Source organism: Aulostomus chinensis, chromosome 5 (assembly GCF_037954235.1).
Source record: "Aulostomus chinensis isolate RoL2024-O1b breed Wild chromosome 5, RoL_Achi_v1.0, whole genome shotgun sequence".
In the NCBI taxonomy this organism is placed as follows: domain Eukaryota; kingdom Metazoa; phylum Chordata; class Actinopteri; order Syngnathiformes; family Aulostomidae; genus Aulostomus; species Aulostomus chinensis.
Genome location: NC_141324.1, coordinates 19817651 through 19840957, shown reverse-complemented (window position 1 = coordinate 19840957; position 23307 = coordinate 19817651). Strand labels below are relative to the sequence as shown.

Sequence of the window (23307 nt, the reverse complement as noted above, 5' to 3'; positions counted from 1 at the left end):
TTGTCCTTTTGGGTTTGGTGTCCCAACTGTTTAAAATAGGGGGAAAGTATTTTCCAACCCAACTTCTTGGGTCTTTCAACATAAGTCATAACACCATTGCACAAATAAGGAGTTCCTGTCTATAATTCTGAATGATTTCATCAGGACCATTCATCTATCCTGAAACATGAAGTTCAATTAATTAAAGAAGTTTTGGAGGCTTTGTCTCGTCAATAGCAGACAATTTTCAATACTTAATTCAAATTCATATTTTTTGAATCTAAAATGATGAGACACACAATTAAAATGCATTCAGAAATGGAATTTAATTGGTATGATGTATCCTTTACATGATATTCTGTATTCCAAAAACTGGGAGGAAAAAAACGAACACGTTCAAACCTGTTCAGTCGCTCCATCATCACGTAAAAGGAAACAGATTATTGCTGAATTCATGTCCCTTGATTCCAGCAAAATGGAAAACCTCCCGCTCGAGTCTTCTCTCAAGAGTTGACCATCAGACATGGAGTGTACTTCAATAAAATGATTCCTATTTTGCTCTATCGTGATGAATCTATAAATGGATTTTATTACTTTTTTTTTTTTTAATGGCGTGATGCTGGAATCATACAGAAGCTGGTTTTAACACAAAATTACCCCACTTTCCAAAGTCTCTGAGGTTAGATGACCCAACGTTATTTTGATTTTGGGAAGGAGAAAAAAAAGTGACGTGAGAATCTAGAGCTCTGTACTGAAACAACTCTAGTAACTACACATTTAAAACAGCTTTCTATGATTTCATTTCCTAAATTTTATTGGGTCATCCATCCATCACCAATCAATTCCTTGAAAATAAGGGAGAACATATTTTCTGTCCTGCATTTCGTTATCTGACAAGAATTTCATATTGCAACTTTAAAACTTTAAAAGTAATTCAGTAAAAAATAATAAAAATATTCTGTGTCCGTAAAGCTTATGAGCATCGGAATACTGGTGATCCAAGTAACAAGACAAAGTGGTCACAGATCAGACATCCAACAACAGCTTACACACTTGGACCCTGATCTCAAAACAGCCACCGTTGTAAAGCCAACCCTCTAAAGAGTGCAAAGGATTTCAGGAATAAACGTTTAAAAATCCTGGTTCAGTTACGTCACTAAAATCAGTATTTTACAGGAGTGTGAGTGCATCGTCGCGCTGTGATGACTGGATTTGAGATCTTGTTCGAATGAAAGGCAGGTATTTCTAGTGGCTCAGTCCAGACAAATACAGAAAAAAAAGTCTTCCTGAATAAAACCTTCCTGATGTAACATAGAAAAGAAAAATTAAAACCCTGAAGTGAGGCATTGCGTGTGAGTAAAAAAAAAAAAAAAAAAAAAAAACATAAAAAAAAAAGAAGGGGGAGGGCACCTGCAGTTTAACCTTTTTTTTTTCCACAAACAAAAGATATTGCTTGTTCAAAAGCTTATAATGATACGGCTATAAAAAGTGTATAATACAATGCACATTATGAGCAAAAACAAAAATAAAATCAATAAACATTTAACTGGAAACACAAAAATTTAAAAGATAATCATGTGGAGAGCCTTGCTCTTAATTCCAAAATGACCAAGTCCAAGAACATGTCAAGAAATAGTCATTTATGATTCGATTGCTTCTATAAAAAAAATCTATATGGATAAAATAATATAAAACAGATAATTCTTGCACACACTGGAACTAGCTGCATTTTTTTTCTCATTAAGTTTAAATGACTGACAAGAATGAAGCGTCAAGCATGAGTCGTCATTAAAATGTAACTTTCCTTCCTCAATATAAACAAAATGTACATTTGGAGAGAGTGTAAACTCTCAGATTCACAGTTAGCAATTAGATGTCAACATTGTCGGTACAGTGAGAATTGCACAGGTGGGGTTGAGGTGGGGGAGTTGGGGGGGACAACATGTGACACCGAGAGAACTCCAGGGGGTGCTATAGCCTTGGAAAAAAGCAGTGAAATTAAATATTGCACATGATGTTAGACCCATCCCTCCCATTTCTCTATTAAAGCCATTTCCAGAATCCCAATAAGCACGATAAAGATGGATCCCCTACTGATATCGAGAGCTCAGAACAGTAAACCCAACATCCTGGTGCAGAATTGTTCCTCTGAGCTGGAGGGGTGATGTCATAATAATGACCAGGGAGAGTCCACTGGTGTTATTAGTGAGAAAATGTTCCGTTGCCCTCAGTAGGTGTAGAAAGTGTCAATCGATCAATAAAAACCGTCCAGTCGCCACAGAACTGAGCGCCTGCCTGAGAGCTCAGCAGAGAGGTGGATGAGACAGTCGGAAGTGTGTGGGGGGGTTGGGGGCGTTGAAACAACTGGAGTCATTACGTGCTACTACAGTGGATGGAGGAGTGGGTGTCTAGATCTTGGGTGTAGTACCGACTCAGTTGTTTGGGTCTTGAAAGGCATTTCTGAAGACATGGCCTTATTGTAGAAACGGGCACCATTTTACTGTCCAGCACTTAAGGTTCTCAGTGGAGGAGAGTGCCGCTCCGGCACTGCTCGAGACAGTGGTCGGTGGTCTACTATGGTCTGTGAAACCTGAAATACAGACATGAAAGACGTTTTATTACCTCAGCTAGTTTTGTACAGCATGCTAATAGATCCAGCCCTCCTTCAGTTTCATTTTAGTGACCATCGGGTACTAGGGCCAGCGTATATCTGGTCCAAGACTTCCTGGTTCCATGCTGCTGCTCATTGTTTACAGTCCGCATAGCAACATGAGAGCATGTTGCCGTTGGCGTGGAGTTGAAAGACGACGAATACAAACAGATTTTGTAAAAAGCAGCCAGTTTACAGTAAGTTAGCAGTTTAAAACCACGAATGCAGCTTTGTTAAATCATCAGACTACAGATATTGCAAATGCCTCCCATCTCTTTCACTCTCCACATGGACTGTTATTGTGGATGCAACCCTTGCCTGCTTAAACGTGATTGGTCAAAGCTACTCAGAAGGAAACCACAAGCTTCCCTGTCTGGATGTTTTCTTCCTCACCTACAGATTCTGTATCAATATACAGCATCTGTTCATAGAGATTGTGACCCCGTATGCTAGCTGGAGCTGTATCACAGTTGTAGTCATGGCATTCCTTCTCATCACTCTGACTCCAACACAGAAAAAAATAGAGCCCAGGTTAAAAAAACAAACAAAACAGAATTATCATTGGCACATGCACGTTACCTGGTTAAATGGCGACTTGACTCATGCACTTCCATCTCATTGCTCTTGAAATCATTGAGTTCCTTTCGTATAGCTGCCTGCAGGTGACAAAAAGGACGGAAACCACAAAGGTTTAGTCATCAATCTGCAAATTTTAACTCCCAACTTTACCTCCCTTCGACTTCCTTTAAGCATGCTTCATGCTTCAGTTAATCTAATCTACAGGTCATGAATGGTTCTACTGAATTTCCCTCGTGACAAGACTCTTCAAATTCCTCCAGAGCATGAACCATCGGTTGCTGGATTGCAAGAATTTGCAAATTACGACACATAACAGATGAAGACATTAAAATAATGCTATACTTCTACAATGCATATTTCAAAACAAGTATTTTGGTGCCACTGGCTGTTTCCAGTATTAAAGATACTATTGAAAATGAGGCAGCAGTACAGAGATTGTGTCAGTAGGGGACACTGTGGTTCAATAAAAACACACAGCTCACATTTTGAATATTTTCTGGAATGGTTTTTGGTTGAGACTTGCATGTATTTATAAAGATTCCTAATGGGGACACAGCTAAGTGAATATAGGCCTCTAATGGCTTGAGTGCCTTGCTCAAGGGCAGGATGATTGTAAGGAAAGTCTAGAAGTCCCCGGAAATAAACTCATATGCTGAACCTTTTTAAATAACTCATTCTTCCTAAAAATGTCATCAGTGACAGCAGCCCAGAGGTGATGATGTCAGGATTTGCTGTTGAGCATGACTCAAGGGGATGTTTCGAGCCTTGAGCGGAATGCTTTTTTTAAACGAACCGCATTCAAATCTGTACTAGACATTGATGGGATAAAGCAGGAAAACAAAATGAAAAGTTGTTTCTGTCTGCGGAGCAGCACTGGAGCCGAGGGGTTCTGAGGCACCGCTTGTCCGATTACTCTCTTATGTAAGTAGAGGTGTTACATAACCAGAACGCTCATGATTTTCACATGAGCGGCGCTCAGGTGTGACCTAGCGTGTTCAGAACTGCGCGTCATCAAAGCGAAGCAAAAATCAAGACCTCTTTAAAAGGTCAGGAGTAAGAGACGAGGGGCAGCGAGCAGCAGGACCGCTCTGAGGTGTTTACTCAGCTGAGGTGGAACTTGCCGTAACAACAGAGGAGGAACACATCCTCCTACATTACAGGTTGCATCTTGTGAGGCAGGGAAGGGAGGAGAGGAGAAGGGAGCGTAATAATGGGCTTGAAAGCAGCGAGGAAAAACATCTTGAGATCAGTCCTTTATTATTTCTGATACTGGCCTTGTCAGCTGCTGTGAGCCGGGTCCAGGGCTTGTCCGCCCGCCTGTCGTAGTCCTGGGCGTCTGAAACCTCCACGTAGTCACTGAATCGGATAAGAATTTTGGCCTGTCTCAGCTCCTCTACAGTGGGCCTCTGGCTCAACTAGAACAAGAACAGAAAACCAAATAATTTATTCCTAACCACTACAGGCAGATACAGTTTTTTTTCTTTTGGCAGTCCTTGTTTAAGTCTTTAGAAAGGTTAGCAAAAAAAGAAGTAGTACAGTATTAAAGAGCATCCAGAACGCCTACTGAATGAGTCCTTTAAAATCACGAGGTAGAACCTTTAATACAGACTGAATGCAGGTGAACTTGCAGACTGATGACAAAGAGTATAGAGGCCCAAGAGGAGAATTCTGGTGCTTCTTGACACCAACGCTACGGCCATTTTGGACTTAATACGCCAAAGGAAATAGCACAGAACAATGACAACCAGACCATGAAGAAAGCATGGAGCCATACGTGGTGTCGGTAAGTTCCCTAACAAGTTACTGCACATATTATCTATTTGCTAGTAACTTCTTCAGTCCAAAATGGAAAAAGGAGGAAAAATGCTACACGTTAATGTTGCAATAAAAGAGCAAACAATGAGCTTTCACTTCACAATCGAAGTTCTTCACACATGATCTGAATGAAAACAAAGAACTTGACACAACACCCACTCATTCTACCCACTTCAAAAACAGTCGACTGAAAACATTCTGAAATAATCTACATCAAAATCAATAACAGACAATGGGAATCAAACATCTCCGAGCAGAACTAAAATCACAAATAAACAAAGCTAAAAAAGTTTTAAGAGATACATTAATGCAGAGAGCAAACAGCAGTTCAGACAGGACAAATGTAGGCCCAAGGTTTGTTTATCTCAGTCTAAATATTCATTATTAGTCAGACTCTTTTCCATATTTAGGTTCAAAAACACAGGTTGCTTGCATACGTGTGCTTGCCGTGCTGCTTCAGTGGGTCCTTTCTTTAAAATGACGATGTCAGGAAGAATGAAAGTTGATGTTATGTATTGTGGGGTGATTGTCACTTACAAGAAATACATGATGATGTCAAGAGCGAGGAAGTACACTTATTAGGATTTGTTTCCTGTATGGAAAGTGAAGGCTTAAAAAACTTCTATGGTGTGTAAGAACAAAAGTGTGTCTTCATGTGTGGGGCCCAGTGATCCCGCCTCCGATTCTATAGTCAGATTTCAATGTTGTTTACCATAAGGTAGGCTCCTGAACAGCATGTCTGCAGAAAGTGTTGTTTTGTAATTGAAAGTGATGGGAACACGCTCAACACCTCCCTATGGGGTCGAAGGATTTGGCAGCAGACAGGCATAGGAGTCAAGGACACCAAGGACATCAGTGTCTCCGGGGGGGTGGTGGTGGTGGTGGTGTAAGAACCACAATACCAGTCGTGACCTCTCACTATAGATGAGTCACTGACACAACATTTCTTTATACCGGGCCAACGATTTACCCCATTCCAAGTGCTTGAAGATCATGCGCTGGTTTTGCACCTTGGGAGCTATTTTGGACTCACCTTTCGTGTTAACCTTCGCTTGATCTCCCTCTTCTCCTCCATTTCCTCTTGCTCATTGCGAGCTGCAGAGAAGCGTTACAGTGTGATTACATGCTAACACAAGACTATTTAGAAAACGACAGAAAAAGGGAAACAAACAAACACGCTTGACAGAATATGACCAATTAACAGGCAAAACTGGATAAGTTCCCTCCAGCCTAAAATAGTTCCCATCATTGGCTGTTTAATACCATTAGGGATGGGTATCAGGGGAGAATGCTTGTTCCTTTCAAGTTTGGTCCATATTTATGATTAAGTGATTAACCTATTTAAGTTAGATTAAAAGAAAAAGAATAAAAAGTGCTTCTTGTTTTTTGGTTTTTTTTTAAATTTCTAAATCTCATTAAAATTCAGCAATGTGTTACACTACGTATTCCAAGTCAATTACCAAGACAAAAGCCTGCAGCTCAGAGGAGCAAGTTAAAAGGAGAGTAAACAAGAAGCATTCGGAGACACTGCTACTGTTTGCCAAAGCCTTCACACTCAAGCTGCATGTGTACTTGTGCTGAACACATACTGTATCTCTAGTCTTACTCCTAGTTTTGGAATTCAGACCGTAGATCTCCAGAAAATAAAGCCTCGTTTGTTTAACCTTGCTGCTGTATGCGTGTGAGTGATGGGGAGGACATGACATGTCACTCATAAATTGTTAGACTTTGTGTTTTCTTCCTGCACTCTGCCAATCATGCAGGGGCCTCTGGGAGTGCAGGAACTGCTGGTAAATCCGTCTTTGATGTGAAAGTCACAAGCTCCCAGGCAAAAGAACTGCTTCTCTCTGATACCGTGTGTTTGTGCTAAGAAAGCAGTCTCTCTGGACATGACTCCTCAGGGAACCGCAGATGTAAACTCAAGCCGAAAGGGGTGAGAGCAATGCTGGCGCTCACATGACATGACCTCTTGTGAAACCAGGCTGCAAATATGGCATTGCTACAATGTGTTAAATGCAACGCACGGGTATGTTTTCAGTATGTCACTTTGACATTTTCTCAAAAGCGAGAACAGCAGGCACATTCAGTTGAATCTACTCCGTTGTGTTTGTCCACGCTCATTCATAAGAGCCTCAAACTCGAGGCGTTGAAGTTCTTTTGGGCTCAGCCTTAAGTGTTTGCAGATTACTAAACATACGGCTGGACAAAGATGACCTGGATTATGGAATATGAGGCACAGGGGAGTTTAAGTGGCGTTTTTGGACAGTCGTGCTCGTTAGCTGCAAGCCATCATCAGCTTCCACCTAAACACACCTGGTTGGCTCTTTCTGCAATCTGCGGCCACAAAGAAGTGATGCAGGAGAGAAAAAAAAAAATCGATTCTATAAGTGATTACTTGAGGCAAAATTACTTTTTGGATGTTGATCCCCACAGCTTCTAGATCATGATAAATGTAAACTTGTGTGAAACTCACGTTTGAGGATGTTTCTCTGTTCCAGCTCCTCCGCTGTGGGCCTTTGACTCAAGCGCCTGGTGAGAGACACAGTATGCATCAATGGTTAGCGATATAAAGACGAAAACACAAGGCTTGAATTAAATAAACAATAACTCAACCTACTTTACAATCAGGTGTTCTGGGATCACATGCATTGGTCTTCCAGTCCAGCCAATCAGATTTTTACATTGGATTTTGTATTATTTCAGCACGGAAACTCTGTTGCTGACAAAAGTTTATAATATTTACACTTCTGTTTAGCATGATAATCTTCACCAACGGGCGGCCAAGTTTAGGATTTTTTTGAAGCGTTAATACAAAGCTAACATGCTACGAACAAATAAACACACAATTTCAGTGTCACTACAACTAAACTTCACTCTTCTCGTGTTTTCAGCTTGATGACGCTTAATGACCTCAACAACCTCTGTGGTCTCATTTAGCTGCTTGCTAGTGACACCAATTTACACTAATAATTCAAGCTAGTGTCTTCTTTCAGACATTTAACCAAACACCCATTAAAAAAAATACTTTGACATAAGGTAACTGGATGTTAAATTATTTCCAGTTTTCAGGACTCGTCCCTGCTCTGCAACCTTTAGCGAGGTCGAGATTTTGAGTGCTTTTATGACTGACAACCCTGGGCTCCTGAAGGAAAAACAAATACAAATGAATGTGCATTTATTTAATACCTTCCTCCTATTTGGACTAACTTGTTTCAAATAGAGTGCATAGTTTTTAACTGAACAGCCTGACAGGTGACCTTTGCAGGAGTTCGGTTGGTTGTGATCGCCAATCCCCCCCTTCCAAAAGAGAATAACTCTTGTCATAATGCAATGGTACATTGGATAATAGCCAGTAAAGGCCAGATACTGCAGAAGACTGAACTCTTTATCTGATGCTGAATAGCTCAAAGTGGGCTACGGTCATTCATTAGAGGCCAAAAAGACTAAGATACCCGAAGGCAAAAGTCTATGAGGTCACTCTAAGTGCCTTCAACTGGGGAGGGTAGCAGTAGACCCTGCTGCAGTAAACCGAACTGAAGGCTCTGGATCACTGATTGTCTCCAGCTTGTTAGATCTAATGACCATCTGGAAGCACTCAAGCCTGGAAGCTATTGTACACAGGGCTACATGTGTGTTCACATTGGCTCTACTCAGCTCATCTTTAATCATTTGCTTCCTATTTGACAGACTGGCTGACTCCTTATCTCAAAGTACTGTCTGAGCATTGCAAAAGATTCGTGTCAACAAGAATGCAAGTGTGAATAAACACGGAAAGGCACTGAAAAAAAACAGAAACGCAACTGTAATGAGATTATGAAATACAAATTATATACAAAATGTTAATATGAAGGATAATCATGGAGCTCGAGAGCTAAAAACCTCTGATCCAGAAGCTGTGAGAGGTTTGCTAGTAGCAGAAAACAGTGCAGTGGTTATTATTTGAGTGTTCCGGTGTCTTAAAGCTCACTGTCTTAGTTTTACAGCCTGAAACTTGACTGTTTTTTGTTGCCCATCACAGTTGTAATAACTTTGTGTCAGCTTCAACAAGCTAACGTGTGCTACACTACCTGACCAGCACCAGACTTAAATGAGATGATTAGACTAACAGTCACGTGTCCCTCAGGGGTCTGTGGAGCCCAGATGCAACCAATCAAATTCAGAGTGATTACAAGAAGCTAATGTTTTTTGGTGGTGTTTATTTGTCTGCAGGATTAAACCATGAGACCTATTATCCCCAAACTTGGTGGAGGGGAGTCCAATTGAAAAAAAAAAATCAGTTGTCACCGCCCTCTTAATCTACGGAACAGCCACACACTCCAACGTGCGAGGATCTGCTTTTTGCTGCTTAGCGGGGGTATGCGTTCTCCAAATGGCCGCCAGTTTCATTATCACCCGCGCTGTGTTTACAAAGTCAAAACGGAATAACAGCTGCTTGATTGAAACATTAACATGTTTTTCACCAAACTTTACTACATGTACTGTTTCTACAATACAATACGCGGTATAACTACCTGATACCTATTGCATGAATATATAAAAACAAGAGGCTGAAGAGAAAGTGTTTGCTACTTTCTTCTATGCAAGTTCACCCTTGAAAAGTGTATTGATGGACTATCCAGGAAATCAGGGCAACTAAAGCACAGCAAGTAGAGGTCGATGGGTCCTAAAATAGCTTTATTATAATTCTGATTGACCTGGCACGAAGCATAACTGTAGCGCTCACAATGCCGTTGGCAAATAAGCATAAGAGTGGGAATTTTGCATTGAATGACGCTGTGCAAAGGACACTGTGACAGAGATTTTTGGGAGCGTGACAACTAAGCAGGCAGGCCTTCTGGGAACAAGCGCTGCGTTCCAGTCACAGCAGGGAATAGTGACTTGTGTGCCAGTGTCTCTAGATAATATTCCTTCCCTCCCTTGCAACCATATTTCCTACTCCTTATTTTTTATTCTACTATCCAGGCTTTCATTTCTCCCCCTACTCCCAGCTGTCTCCTCTCCTCTCAACACCTCATTATAGCCCCTTCATTCAGATATGCAAGTCATGTTCAAAGACAAGACAGAAAGCAAATGAGGCTTGTGATCCATTTGGAGAAAAACATGATGTTGTTTGATGTGTTCTATTACTAGAATGCAGATTTGTGATCTCGACGCATGTATACAAATTCCTGTGATTTGCAGGAACTGGCCCAGCGTCGAGTATGTGTGTAAAGTGCTGGTGTGAGGTGACTTGCGTGGCTGTGTGGAGGAGTCGGGTGGAGATAGTTTGGCACATGCATCACCCTGGTGATTCAGCGAGTGAGGGAGGAAGTCAGGCAGAAGGAAGAAAGAGGAGAGGAGAGAGTGTGCACTAGAGAGAGAGAGAGAGAGAGAGAGAGTGTATGTGTGTGCTAGAGAGAAGACGAGAAGCAAAAAAAAGGAGAGGAGGGTGATGCATTGCTGAAATTAGGTCAGCTCCATTTTCAGAGCCTCATTTCACCAAGATAAAGCGTTTATCCTTAACGGATGTTGAGAAGGAAAACATGAAAGGCTATAAAAGTGGTTCAATAGAAGAAAGGCTCACATTTTCATCGGCTTTGGAGTGAGTCACAGTTCTATTAGCCAGGATATTGAGCTTTTGTCAGCCCAAAGTAAGACAAAATACTCACTTTGACTGCCAAGAGTCGGTTTCCTCCAGCAGCTGTTGTGGAGCTGACTACAACATTAACCAGGTTTACAGAAAACATTTAAATGTACCCAGGTTGGAGACTACTTGCGTGCATGTGCCTCACCTTGTGAGTTTGGTGCCTATTTGCTGCCTCGACTCCAGTCGCTCCTCATCTGTCTGCATGGGCAGGATGTTTTTCTCCTCCAGCTCTCTTTTGGATGGACGGTTACTCAGCTTGATGGCCAGAGAATCTTTCCTCAGCACCTTCTGAGCCAGCGTACCTAAAGCACATCACCGTGATCAGACATGAGAGGAGCTCCAGGCATAAACCCTCCAACACTTTTTTTTTTAATCTTTTTTTATTTTCAACTGTATCTCCCAAGTGTGTCAGAAAGTTTATTCAAGAAAAACAAGATTCCTGCAACTTTAGAGACTAAGATTTCGGAAACCCTTAGAGTCACGATATGAGTGATTCTATCACACAGGGACAATTGGAACTTTTAAAAACTCTAACATGCACCTGTGCGTAAACTAAAGATGTACTATGTCAAAGGCACGTGACACTCAGCACACTTCAGCTGTTTGGCCGAGAGCTAGTGGGTGAGTGTTTCAACGGGTGAGAGCACAATTTTGGATACACATCAGAGAAGCTAAATTTGTCCCTGCACCCAAGGTCAAACTACCATCTGTGCTGCAGGAGAGTTCAGGTGAAGCGAGCAGCGCTGGCGGTCGCTTTTAGTCAAGAAAAATCACATCTGCAATCTTAAGCTTTTCTTACAAATTGACAGAGAGAGCTGTGCTGTTGAGACACAAGAGGAATGAACACAAACACATTAAAAAATACAAAAATAAGCTGTAAAAGTATGAAATTCATGGTTGATAACCCCAAAATGATCAAAATAATCACATTTGCCATTATCATTCAGGTAATATTTTGACCCATTCCACCATGACTGCTGCTTCTCACTTGTAAAGATGGAGTCGTCATCTTCGTCGTCGTCATCGTCGTCGTCGTCTACATCATCCTCATCCTTGTACATGCTGGGGAGATCTTCATAGTCAGACTCGTTGGGCATGTTCTCCTTGTCATCCTCATAGTCAATGATCACGGACGGCACTTCTCTTCTGTCCATGGGGGCGCACTGACCGCCGCCATGTAAAACAGAGCTAACGGGGTTGGAGGGATACGAGTTAATTAGCTTAAAAAAAAAATGAACACACCAACTTTTTGGGAAGCGTGTTTATTGTTCAACCTTTCCCAGAGCCAGACAAGAGGATGGTAGTTAGCTTAGCACAACGACTGGAAGCAGGTGGGCAGGTTAGCCGTGTGTAGTCTGTTCTGGTTCAAATTCATACAAATCAGGATCTTGTTTTGCCGACCAATAAACAAAAGTGAGCCATGACAGCAGCAGATGCTCTTCTAGTTGTGAACAAACATTCTGGTTTTCTTGGCTGAACTTAAGATGGGGGCTTTTGAGGTGCTGCGTCACATCATTGCACCAAGTCATGAAAGTAGTTCCGACTGAATATCTGATTCCAAAATGATAAAAGTCTTGTATTTGGGCTTGATATGATGATCAACACTTGTTTATTTATTTATTCTTTTTTCAAAATAAGTCTGCAGTTAATCATTCCCGACCCAGAATGGGGACAGGATTTAAAAGGATGTCAAGGGTAAATAGTGAAGGTTGTTGGGCAGCTATTTAACTTCAACTGGATGAAACAGCACACAAGAATAACTGATTATACAATTTGTATGATTCAAACAAGGTGACAGACAATTACACTTTCAAGAACCATCGTTTTTATAGAAGGGCTAACCCGCGATATGCTTGATTAATCACAGTCTACTTGCAGCTTCTCATGACGAACCTCTGTTATATAACCATTTCCTGCTTTCAGACTAATTGTGAGCAATGTCAGGACCGTTTACTTTCTTATTCCAAATGGATCTGGTTTAAAAAAAAAAACAGAGGTTACGTAATATCCAATCCGCTATCCTGTCACTTGTCTCCAAACATGAAGAAGCGGGCTCTTGTAAAGAGCAGCTGATCATGTTATGTCAAGCCAACTGCTGGAGTGACGCCTACTCTGTGTGCCTGTGCCCACACATACACACATTTACTTCAAAATTAGGCCACACTGGCCTATCAGGCAGTGTGCTATTTAGACCTGTAAACTAGCCAAACATGGCAGGATGCAACCTCAATAACACCACTGATTTAAAACAGGGGCAATTAAAATAATAAATAATAAAACCTAATGCAAAGAATTTGGTCATCACTCTGATCGGTGCTGTTTAATACCAGCTATGGTCAGAACTCAGAATCATATAAGTGCCTGAGTTTTGTTAAGAAGACAGCATTGCAACAATAAGATGGAAAGGCAAATGGAGTCCGCTCAATAATCCCTTCCCGATTTCTCTGGAGGACAATCAGATTTGATGACCCGACTTGTGGTGGCTACTAACCTTTCAAACCTCTGCATGGAGAGTGCCAGGGTTTTATTGAGCTCCTCGATGATGCGGCTGGGTGGGTGCAAGCTGCCGTACTGCAGCTGCAGCGGATGGCCGTGGCTCTGGTGAAGACTGGATAGACTAGCGAGCTGGGAGGGCAGCAAGGTGCCATGGTGGTTTGGCAAACCCTGGGGAGGGGCACACTTTTGGGACAGAGAACTAAGGGAGTTGGAGGATGGAGAGGGGGAGGTGGAGGAGTCCAGCCCCCCTGGAGGCACACAAATCATTACTTTCTTGGGAGGCAGAGGAGGAGAGTGCTTTCCGCCGGGCATGCAGGGCAATTTCATTGGTTGGCAAGGATCTAGAGAGGGAATAATTCAGTGTAAAAATGAGAGAAAAATTGACTGCAGATTTCTACATACGCTGTAGCATCCACTGTGTAAATGTTGGGTCAGACGGATAAACTGAGCTCAGACTTCAGCGCAGAGTGGTGGGAATTAGGCCAGGGTAATGCCACTTTGCACTGACTGACAATGACAGAGAGAGCCCAGCTGACCAAACCAAAGGGGACTTTAATGAGACTACTATAATCCTGCATACGTGTGTGTCAACACAGGTAGAGTAAAAACAACCATGCCTCGTCTGTCAAAATAAATACTCCCTGTCTACTATAAGCAATTCACATTTACTGACAGGCAACAGAGGTCAAACGCTAATAAGATATGCAGTAGATATTACACAAAGGGGGCAATTTGGATTTGAACAGACCTGTGCTGTGGTTTGGGATCCTAGAGAAAGGCTTTGGAGGGAGAGCAGGGGGCTGCTTGTGGTACAGCGGCGGCTTGGCTGGGGTATCCTGAAGTTCTCCTGGATAGGTGACGGTTTTCTTAGTGGGCAGAACCATTGATGACTTCATAGAAGGCTCCTGAGCGCAGATGCCGCCATCCATCGAGGATCGGAATTCAACGGTTGCTACACGGGGGGGGGGGGGGGGGGGGGTGTTAAAAAAAACAACAACAACACTGACAAGCATTGAAAATTGTTTGGCAGTGCAGGAAACAAAAATTGCCAGTTCAGAGAAAGTTCAAAAACAAAATCAAACTTTCAAACTACGGCTGTTTAACCACCCAATGAACGTTGTCAGCCAAACTGTCTGACTGAACATTTGCTTTTTAATTCTTTCACAGCTCTGAGCCGTTTGATGTTTATTGCATGATCACAGTGCTATTCACAATGCTGCTCACATATTCAGACAAACAATGCAATTCAATTGGGAGCCAGTCCCAATCCCCACACTCCAACTTTAAAAAAAAAGAAGAAGATGTACCCACAAGAATGCTTACCCCTGCTAGATTTTTAACTTAGCCTCAAGATATTCCAGTCACAAGTTGTTAAAGACACGCTACGCTGCCATACATGTTGGACTTCAATTTCCCTTTACTTTCTGCCAACTTGTTTTGGTTCATACACTTATTTATCATCCTCCCAAGAACCAGACAAGAACGTGGCTGCAGTCAGTATTAGTAAGCTAAGACCATCTAACTGCTAGTTAGCTTGGTACACGTAGTCGAATTACAACAAAAAACATGGCTGACTTTGTAAACCAACTCCAAAACCTTGCCTATTTAATGAATCTTGACAGCGATGCGCTATCAATTCCCACCCACTGCTATTCATTGTGCTAAGCTAACTAGCAGTCAGGTGGTCGGTAGCTCCCTGATGAATGCAGAGAAGCGAGGGATATAAATTACCTTGTGTGGCTCTTGGAAGGATGACAATTATAAAGGCTATCCCAAAAAGTGGGTGTGTTTCTTTAAGATGTGGTGGCAATTCTGATCCAGTGCCAGTAAAGGTAATGATGAATTCAAGCTGATTAAAATCCAGCAGCCTATTATGGGACCCTCCGCTAATCTATTTTTAGCATTGCAGAGCAGAATTAATTTTCTAGTGTCTCTTTATATTAGGGTGCTGAGCAGCTAATACAGCATTCAGAGACACGTGAGCTCCTGTTTGACAAAATTCATGTGCACAGAGGCTTCTTTGATTCTGGACAGCAGAGTTGAACATTATTCCATTTCTTCGTGTGGAGCAGTGCAGTTAATAACAGGGGCGATACAAGTAACTATTGAATTCAGTGACTGCAGAAGGCATTTCACTTGGCTTTTTTTCTTAAGTAAAATAGTCACACTGTGTTTTCACTTTAAGGGCCAAAAAGCTCAAGTTGTCTAACAATACAATTTTAAAAAAGGTCATGTTTGTTCTCCCCTTGGCAAGAGTGTCTCAGCTTCACCGGCTTTGTTTTTTTTCCCCCTGTCCTGAAGCACGCAGCACCCTGCTGTCCGCCTTATTATTACACTCTCTAGCTTTGAATATGAGGTGTCCATCAAATCCACATCAAAGAGGATTTAAAATGCTACAAAAGAAATCCTGTAATGGAAGATGATATCTCCCGATGCCCCGTGCCGAATCATGAAGAGCTCACTTCAGAGACGGCTGATTAATGAAGAGATGAATAACTAAAGACCATCCAATTTAGCCGCGCACATCCACCATTCTAGAACCACCACAAAACCACAGACAGTTTCTATTTTTGCATTTACGGTGGACAAAAGGGGGCCTGATCATGTATTATTAGAAAGCTCACCTTTTTCAAAGATCTCCTTCAGCACTCCTCGCTTGATCAGTTCGTCTCTGCTCTGTCGCACTGACATCTTCCTCTCCAGCGCTGGGGGGGGGGGGGGAGACGGAGAATTATGTCAAAATAATTCCACACATGCCAAGGGGTTATTCATAAAATATCATAAGACTGGTTTCTTTGTTGCATCTAGGTCACCCAAGATAGACAAGATAAGACGTACATGATTCTCCTTAGTGAAAAATACAAAAGATCCCCAGTAGGTAAAATAGAACCACAGGAAAAGAGCTGACCTGTGTTTTTATTGGATTTCACTGGCAAGAGCTTGTTGGGAGTCTGACAGCAGTGGCCTGTCATCAGTATCATCTCTGCATTGCGTGCATTTTTTTTCTTATTCCTCAGCAAACTTGAATGGGAACTTTAAATACATTTGATCAAAATTTGACTTATTAGGCCTTGGAAATTAGCATGAACAGCTGAGGAGTACTTATTTTCTACTTTCTGGAGTTCCACATGTGTGGACAGCAAACAGCAACAGACTATGATTAAATGCACAAAACGGTATCAAAATGAAAAAAATACACTCCTAACGATGCATTGATATTAAACATGACAAGAAATGAACATTGGAGATGGTTTGGAGCTGATGGACTGAATGAGTCTGGCATTCTTGATTCCAAACTTTTATTCCTGTCACTGTCTACTTTTCTCTCTGACACCACAGTGTGACTTCTTTATTTTTCCTGTCCAGCATTCCTTCCACTCAGTCGCCATCTTTCCTCCTCTTGTTTGGCTACTCCTGCCACAATGTTTACCGTAATGCACAGGCTTGACTGGCTGAGTAGAGTCATGTGAGATAATTTACCAAACATGTAATTGGCCTAAAGCCAGTGCCGTAAAGACTGGAAAACATGTGCAAGTTAAAAGAGAAAAGGCCTGTTAAAGTGTGATAATTCTCAGTAAATCAGCGGTTGTAGATGAGGTACAGTAGCTCTCGTAGAATCGGCGTATAGTTGGTTATTGTCTTGAAACAGGATCACAATTCTTTGGAACTTCAGCTGACCCCTGTTGAAATCCTTTATGTTCTTAGAAATAGATAACAATCTATCAAACTGTGACTTCTCCTCTGAACAGTTAAACGGGCCTCGATTAACAAGCGATAAAAAGATTAAGCAGTAGAAAGGGAGAAAGGAGACGCTCCAACACCACTTCACACACTAATGCATTATGCACAAGATGGCATGTCCCGAGCTGCTGCTTTGATTCTATTTTTAGGCTTCAAAGGTTGAGGCACTTAACATCTCCTATCAGCGGGCTGAATGAACGCAGTTAAAAATCACATTGGTCATTTGAAAATCTATCCACGGCACGGAAACCAATTAGGAATGTGAAATGAGGATCAGCAACAATACTTGAGTATCCCAGCAGGTTTTACGGAGCTCCTGCTGGAGAGGGAGACAACAGATTATGCGCTTTACGTGTCATCCAGGAGTGTGTGTTCAATGCAAATACATCTAGAGTGTGGATTCAAGGAATAGGGACAGCTTGACCTCTCTTTTTCCTTCGCCTTTAGTCACAACACAGTGGATTGAAAGCTGACCGCTGAGAGTTTTACGACTGCCTCCCTTATACGCTTGAAAAACAGCAAGCTCCCACTAAACACTGTGCTCCATTATGAGCTATTCAGGGATACCAGATGTTCAATAACACTTGAAAGTTTTTTCCAAAATAAGGTTGCTCAAGATCAGCTCCAAGCCAAAAATCAGATGAAGAAAATGTGAAATGAAAGGAAATGCTGCCGTTTATAGATGCGACTCGGATGTCTGAAAGATGCATTTCTTTCCCCCTTGAGGGAGCAAATTTAACAATACCTCAGGCTGATCTAGGTGCAGAGATATACATTGCTTCCTCAAGAGGCACAATTCCACGCCCCTGCACCTTAATTAGCAAATGTCATTACAGTTCACAGCAGTTTAGAAATCACAGTTTTTCATTCATGTCTGCCAGTTGAGGGGCACTTTTATAATCAGAAAATCTTCCGGTCCTCGGCTGCTCATTTATGTCAAATTCTCTTCAACAGGCGAAGAACGACTCAATATTTGCTTCCGTTCTCATTCCCATCAGACGTATTACTGATGGCAGTTACACATTTTTAAATGTAGTATTTTATTGTTTTTATTCCATCTTCATCACCGCGGCTCATTAAATCCACATCCATTAATGACTCAGGCAATACAGAGAGAGAGAGAAAAAAAAAAAACCTCTAAAACCTCCGTAACGCATGACGTCAATTTCATTTGACATTTCCATTTATGAATTTTTTTTTGGGGGGGGGGGGGGTTGGAGGGTGGCAGCCAGACATTCATATAATCACAAGAATACATTTCTATAAGAAATTAGCAGCGACTCTTGGCCAGTAGGAAGACTCGGGGCTAAAGGTTGACGCCAGACTGGCAGTGCTGTAATATGTTCAGGATTATACTGCCGTTTCCTCCAAAATGAAATGTAATTACTCAAAGCTTTATGACATAACGGCTATGTAATGGGATGTGTACGGTTATGCAATACCATTAACTCCAAAGCCTTAATGAGGATCTTTAGATTTGACAGATATATCGTGTTGTTCCTGAAACATTTGGCGTTGTAGCAATGCATTAATTCAAGGGATAAAACAGTGCTCTTTGTAAGCACAAAAAAAAAAGGAATTAAATATCTAATGATACGTTATGCAGGAATTTAATTTTCATTTCAACAGAAAGGTCCCGGTAGGATCATATATTTATTAAAAAAACAACAACACACACACATTGAGAAAAGTAACTCACGCCGAAAATGAGTGTCTCATTTGGAGTCTGACAGAACAGACCACAGGAAGAGCACCTCGGTTTAGACAGACCTCCATGCTGTTAAAGGCACTGACAAAAAGACGCCTCGTCATTCAACAGCTAGAGAGTAAAGCTCCATGTTGCAGGTCTTCTTTTATGTTGTAAAACTGTTTTTAGTGGAAAACATGAGGAAGCATGAATCTAAGTTGAAACAAACGCCGCCATTTTGACAAACCGATTTATATATTTTTGATGGCGTGAAAGTAAGTAAGTGAGTGAAAATATCGTGGCACTTAACGTAATGCAATATTCATTTCGTTATAATGAATTTTATTTAAAGTATATTTTTTTCAGGAAGCAGTAGTGAAGCCAAGGTTACATAAACTGGGTTGCAGTTGCTTTTCCTGATCGGCTTGTTTTGTCTGGACCTGCTGATGTGTGGGTAACAGTTCTTTGCTTCCATGTACGCTAAATGTGTTATCAAAGTGACAACAACTACAATTCTGAAGCTGTCAGTCAAGGTACCAGCATTGAACATTTCTGAATGCTACCCATGATGCCTTTGCTCAGTTTGCATGAAGGAGACACTGGGAGAGCGCGTATTTGCACCAAGGTGAACTCAGTCTCACCCTGTGTAAAACTAGGTGGCGCTAGAGAACACATACTTAATGTGTCATTGGACGTAATGTGAAAATAACAGTTTAAATATGGTATAAATTCAACAAAGTACATCAAACTTACTTCCTGTAACCACCACGTGGCAATATGACAAACGTCCACCAATAGTGAACGGGGTCTTCCTCGGCCAGGACTACACCCTTTCACCAAGTTCAGTGAGTATCAGGATTTTTGCATAACCCTGCTGTACAATCAATGGATAGCAGAACCGTAACAACACGACCTCAAAAGTCTTATCGTAGTTACGTCAACAGCAGAGACACCTGGATATACTGTCACGTTTCATCACTACAAGGCGCCTTAAAATACCAACCAAGTCCTACTTTTGAGTGTTCTGTCCACCGGGGCCCCAGGGTGGTGTCACGGTCCAACGGTCCAGCCACTCAATCAGTAGCAAGATGAGAAGATTAGACGCTCATCAGGGAGACTCGGCTCAGGGCATATTAAATGAAACTGGCATATCTGAGTACAGCCTGTATTGATCTGAGAATGCTACACTTAAGGGTCCCCCCCCCCCCTTTTCTTTCTTTTTTTTTTTTTTAAGAGAAAATATATTCCACTGCGAAGTGACCCAGATAGTCAGAACACATCCTACAAACCCTGAGGCTCACTAGCTCAAAGTGAAAGACTTATATATATATATATATATGTATATACACACACATTTAAAAAAAAACTGTATTAAAACTTTCATGGAGTCTTATCAATGAAGAGCTCAAGTTTTAAGTTATGGAGGCTTGGATATACCTAAATGACACATGTACTGAGGATACAGTAGGTTTGCATAATCAGAAAACAGGTGGAAAATTTAGCGCTTTCCATCTTAATGAGCAAAAGTACAGCATGTAGTTAACTGCTAATTGGTTTGAAGTACAACCCCAAGCATGTTCTTTTTCTTTATGACCTAATGAGACCCACTTCTGATCATCTCGCTGCGAGACTGTGCATGAGCATGATAAAACAGCTTGATAAGGTAGCCAACTGTCGAGCCCCGGCTCCTTCCTTCCTTCCTTCCTTTCTTCCTTCCTTCCTTCCTTCCTGAGGTGAGGTGGGGAGATTGTACCCCCACCCCTCAGAGCTAACCTTCATCTGCTTGACATCACAATAAATTCATAATCCTCTCCTGTGCTCTGTGTCCAATTATCCACAACAACATCTGCATGCCCAGTGGCTGGTCGGATCCCTACTGACACAGGAAACATAATCAACAGTGCGGCGTGGTGGGCAAATGCAGAGGCGAGATGAGAGGAGGGTAGCGACATTCTGGTCCTGTATTGATTCTGGACCAGAACGAGAACAAGATGTAACCTGGACAAGAACAAGATGTAACCATTAATGTTGTCTTTAAAAATGACGAGTACTACAGTTAATTTGAGGACAGCTCCAGCACTGGAGGACACAGAGCTTCCTCCTGTGTTGCCATGAGGTACAGAGTGTGTTCAACGTTCCATTTTGGTAGCACAGTTCAATAGGGGTTAGAGACAAACAGTCAATATAGTTTCCTAGATTACATCATCAGAAATATGTCCCTTTCACTACAAAAATGGCTCCTTTCCAGCTGGTAAGGCAGGCAAAGAGCGCAAAATGAATCCTCAACTATTCAGCAAATCAGGTCCAGATGTAATTATTCAATGTCTGGATATCTTCTTGTTTTATTGATATGAGAGATGCTGATATTTTACAACCAGTTCGGCTGATAGCTGATGTTGATAGTATCTGTCTGAAGAAAACAAATTTCTAAGATGATATTCACAGTGTTCTTGTTTTTATTTCTCAAACATTTAGGAAAGTCTTCATTTCCGAAACATTTAGGTCGATTAATATGTGGCACTGTTGTTGAGAGAAGAAGAAAAACGGAGGCCATTTTTTTTCGGCACATCGAGACAATACCGGTACCGATATATCCAAGAATGATCAATATCTGCTAATACTGATGACGTGCAGATGTCATCACACACCCTCATTGGTCAGACAAAACAATTGGCAAGCAAATAATGACCTGATCAATCAGTGAGGTCATCAGCCAAATATTTAATAGTGAGACTGGCTGTTTTACTGTAAATATGTAATAATCGACTGGTTTTCCGCAGCACCTTCTTACATGGTAAGAGTGGATGGTCTTTTAATCCTGCTACAGTTGAGTAATCTGTGTGTTTGCGTGGCTCACTGAGCTACTTCCTGTTACTAATTTTGTTCCATTGCCTCATGCTGGTGTAACAAATCCAGACAACACTTATCTGTTTGTGAAGGAGGGTGGGGGGTATGTAAGATGGCTTCTTGCTTTTAGCTGATGTGATAGTGTGTGTCACTGTGACACCTGCCTGAGCCTTGAAGCTGCCTGTGTTGTACACCCACCACAAAACCGTGCAGACATTTCACTCAAAGGCCACTCAAAGTGAAGTGTGCTGCTAGGTCATTATACCCCCGTGATGCTGCCATCAAAAGGGATGGATGGAACAATACGGGCAAAGGAATTATTTGGAGACAGTAGCTTTATGCATAGAAAACAAGTGGAATGTAACAATAGGAATAAAGGGAGCTTTTTTGATTCGGTTCCACTGTGGTATTAACACCATTATGACAGAGAACATCCTTTTGTTGGCCAGCTCTGATTATTGTCCCTCACAACAACAGAGAGATGCTGTTATCAGTCCATGAATGTGCAATGAACAGACAAGGTCTCAGGACTACTTTGCCAAGCACGAACTAGGTTGATTAGAATTACAGAAAAACATCCAAAAGTTCATTCTCGAAGACAAATCCATCCTCAATTTTGTGTCTTTAAAGGAGCCAAGCCACTTTTTGTGGGGAGTCGACAGATGCTAGTTAGCTTAGCTCCATGAATGGTAGTGGGTGGGTGGGCGAACTGTGGTTGTGCGTAACACTCGCGGTGAAATAATTTCAAATTATGAGATAATATATTTCCATAATCAGTCACATTATTGGATCTACTTTTCCTGACCAGGCACATTGATTTATCTCTGGCCGACCAATGAAAATTGCTGACGATAAATCATGGCGGATTTTGTAAGACAGGATGAGGACGATCACATCAGGACCAACTCAGATCCTGACCCTGATCTATTTGTTGACTTTAGACTGGGGTATGCTAACACTTACCACCCACTACCATTCATTATGTCAAGCTAACTAGCTGTCAGCCTTTCTCTGCGGAACCCAGCTTCCAGATGTACGCACCATCTGCTTTTCTTGCCCCTTGTGAGGATGACAAATAAGTAAACATCCCAAAAAGTTGCTGTGTTCCCTTAAAAATAGCAGCTAGTCCACAGAGGTGATCACAGAGTGAAGGAGGTCGGAGAGGAATAGAAACAAACAACATTCAGGTCTGGGTGGAAAGTTAATGACAACCAAAGCTCCATATTTTGTGCTTCCGGCAAGTGACGGTGATGATAGGACACCCCATCGCTCCCTTTCAACACATTTAAAAAAAAATGACAAAAGAAAAAAAACATCATCAGCAACAAAGAGCAGTCGGGTCTTCGCTGCAAAAGCGATCAAATAAGCCTGATTCATGCAGCAAATTCCCTCCAATGCTTTTTCTAATGATACAGCTCCAGCAGAACATCCTGTCTAGTTATAAAGACAAGATTTGGGTGTAATTGCTCATCCTCTCCAAAAAAAAAAAAAAAGAAGAAGAAGAAGAAGAAGCAAGAATTCTGCCTCCAACCCAGGAGATAGAGTCTGACAAAGCATCCTCCTGTCAAGCAGGCTGACAGCACAACTCAGGATGCGTCAGCCAAGAAAAATAAATGCAGCTGCATCTGACGAGAGGCTGTCCTTCACTCGCCCCTGACAACACTGGACTGCAACATCAAAGGAGCTCTAAAGAGACTGCAAAACACCTAACTCCAATGCTGCACCTCTGCTGAATCAATTCGCTGCATTTTCAATCTCCCTGGAGACTGAAACCGAATACATTTTTAGCCAAGGGGTGCACCGAATTTATTCTCCACAACCAGAACGGTTATTTACAGTTCTTTCAGGAAGCAATATTCGTTATAGAAAAATAGTATTCATAGAATT

General features: G+C 41.7%; 1 protein-coding gene across 2 annotated transcripts in view; it reads right to left on the bottom strand.

Annotated features, from left to right (window-relative positions):
• Nucleotides 1-286: 286 nt before the first annotated feature.
• LOC147261639 (phosphatase and actin regulator 1-like) overlaps nucleotides 287-23307 on the bottom strand; it is a 47196-nt gene continuing 24175 nt past the window's right edge. For both annotated transcript variants that reach the window (XM_086203757.1, XM_086203756.1), the window contains exons 3-12: nucleotides 15770-15850; nucleotides 13894-14097; nucleotides 13141-13486; nucleotides 11638-11837; nucleotides 10795-10951; nucleotides 7497-7552; nucleotides 6057-6118; nucleotides 4479-4623; nucleotides 3209-3281; nucleotides 287-2569 (exon numbers count right to left, since the gene is read on the bottom strand). In XM_086203757.1, the coding sequence (XP_086059883.1) occupies nucleotides 2554-2569; nucleotides 3209-3281; nucleotides 4479-4623; nucleotides 6057-6118; nucleotides 7497-7552; nucleotides 10795-10951; nucleotides 11638-11837; nucleotides 13141-13486; nucleotides 13894-14097; nucleotides 15770-15850 (1340 nt within the window). In that variant the 3' untranslated portion in view covers nucleotides 287-2553. The remainder of the gene's footprint in view (nucleotides 2570-3208; nucleotides 3282-4478; nucleotides 4624-6056; nucleotides 6119-7496; nucleotides 7553-10794; nucleotides 10952-11637; nucleotides 11838-13140; nucleotides 13487-13893; nucleotides 14098-15769; nucleotides 15851-23307) is intronic.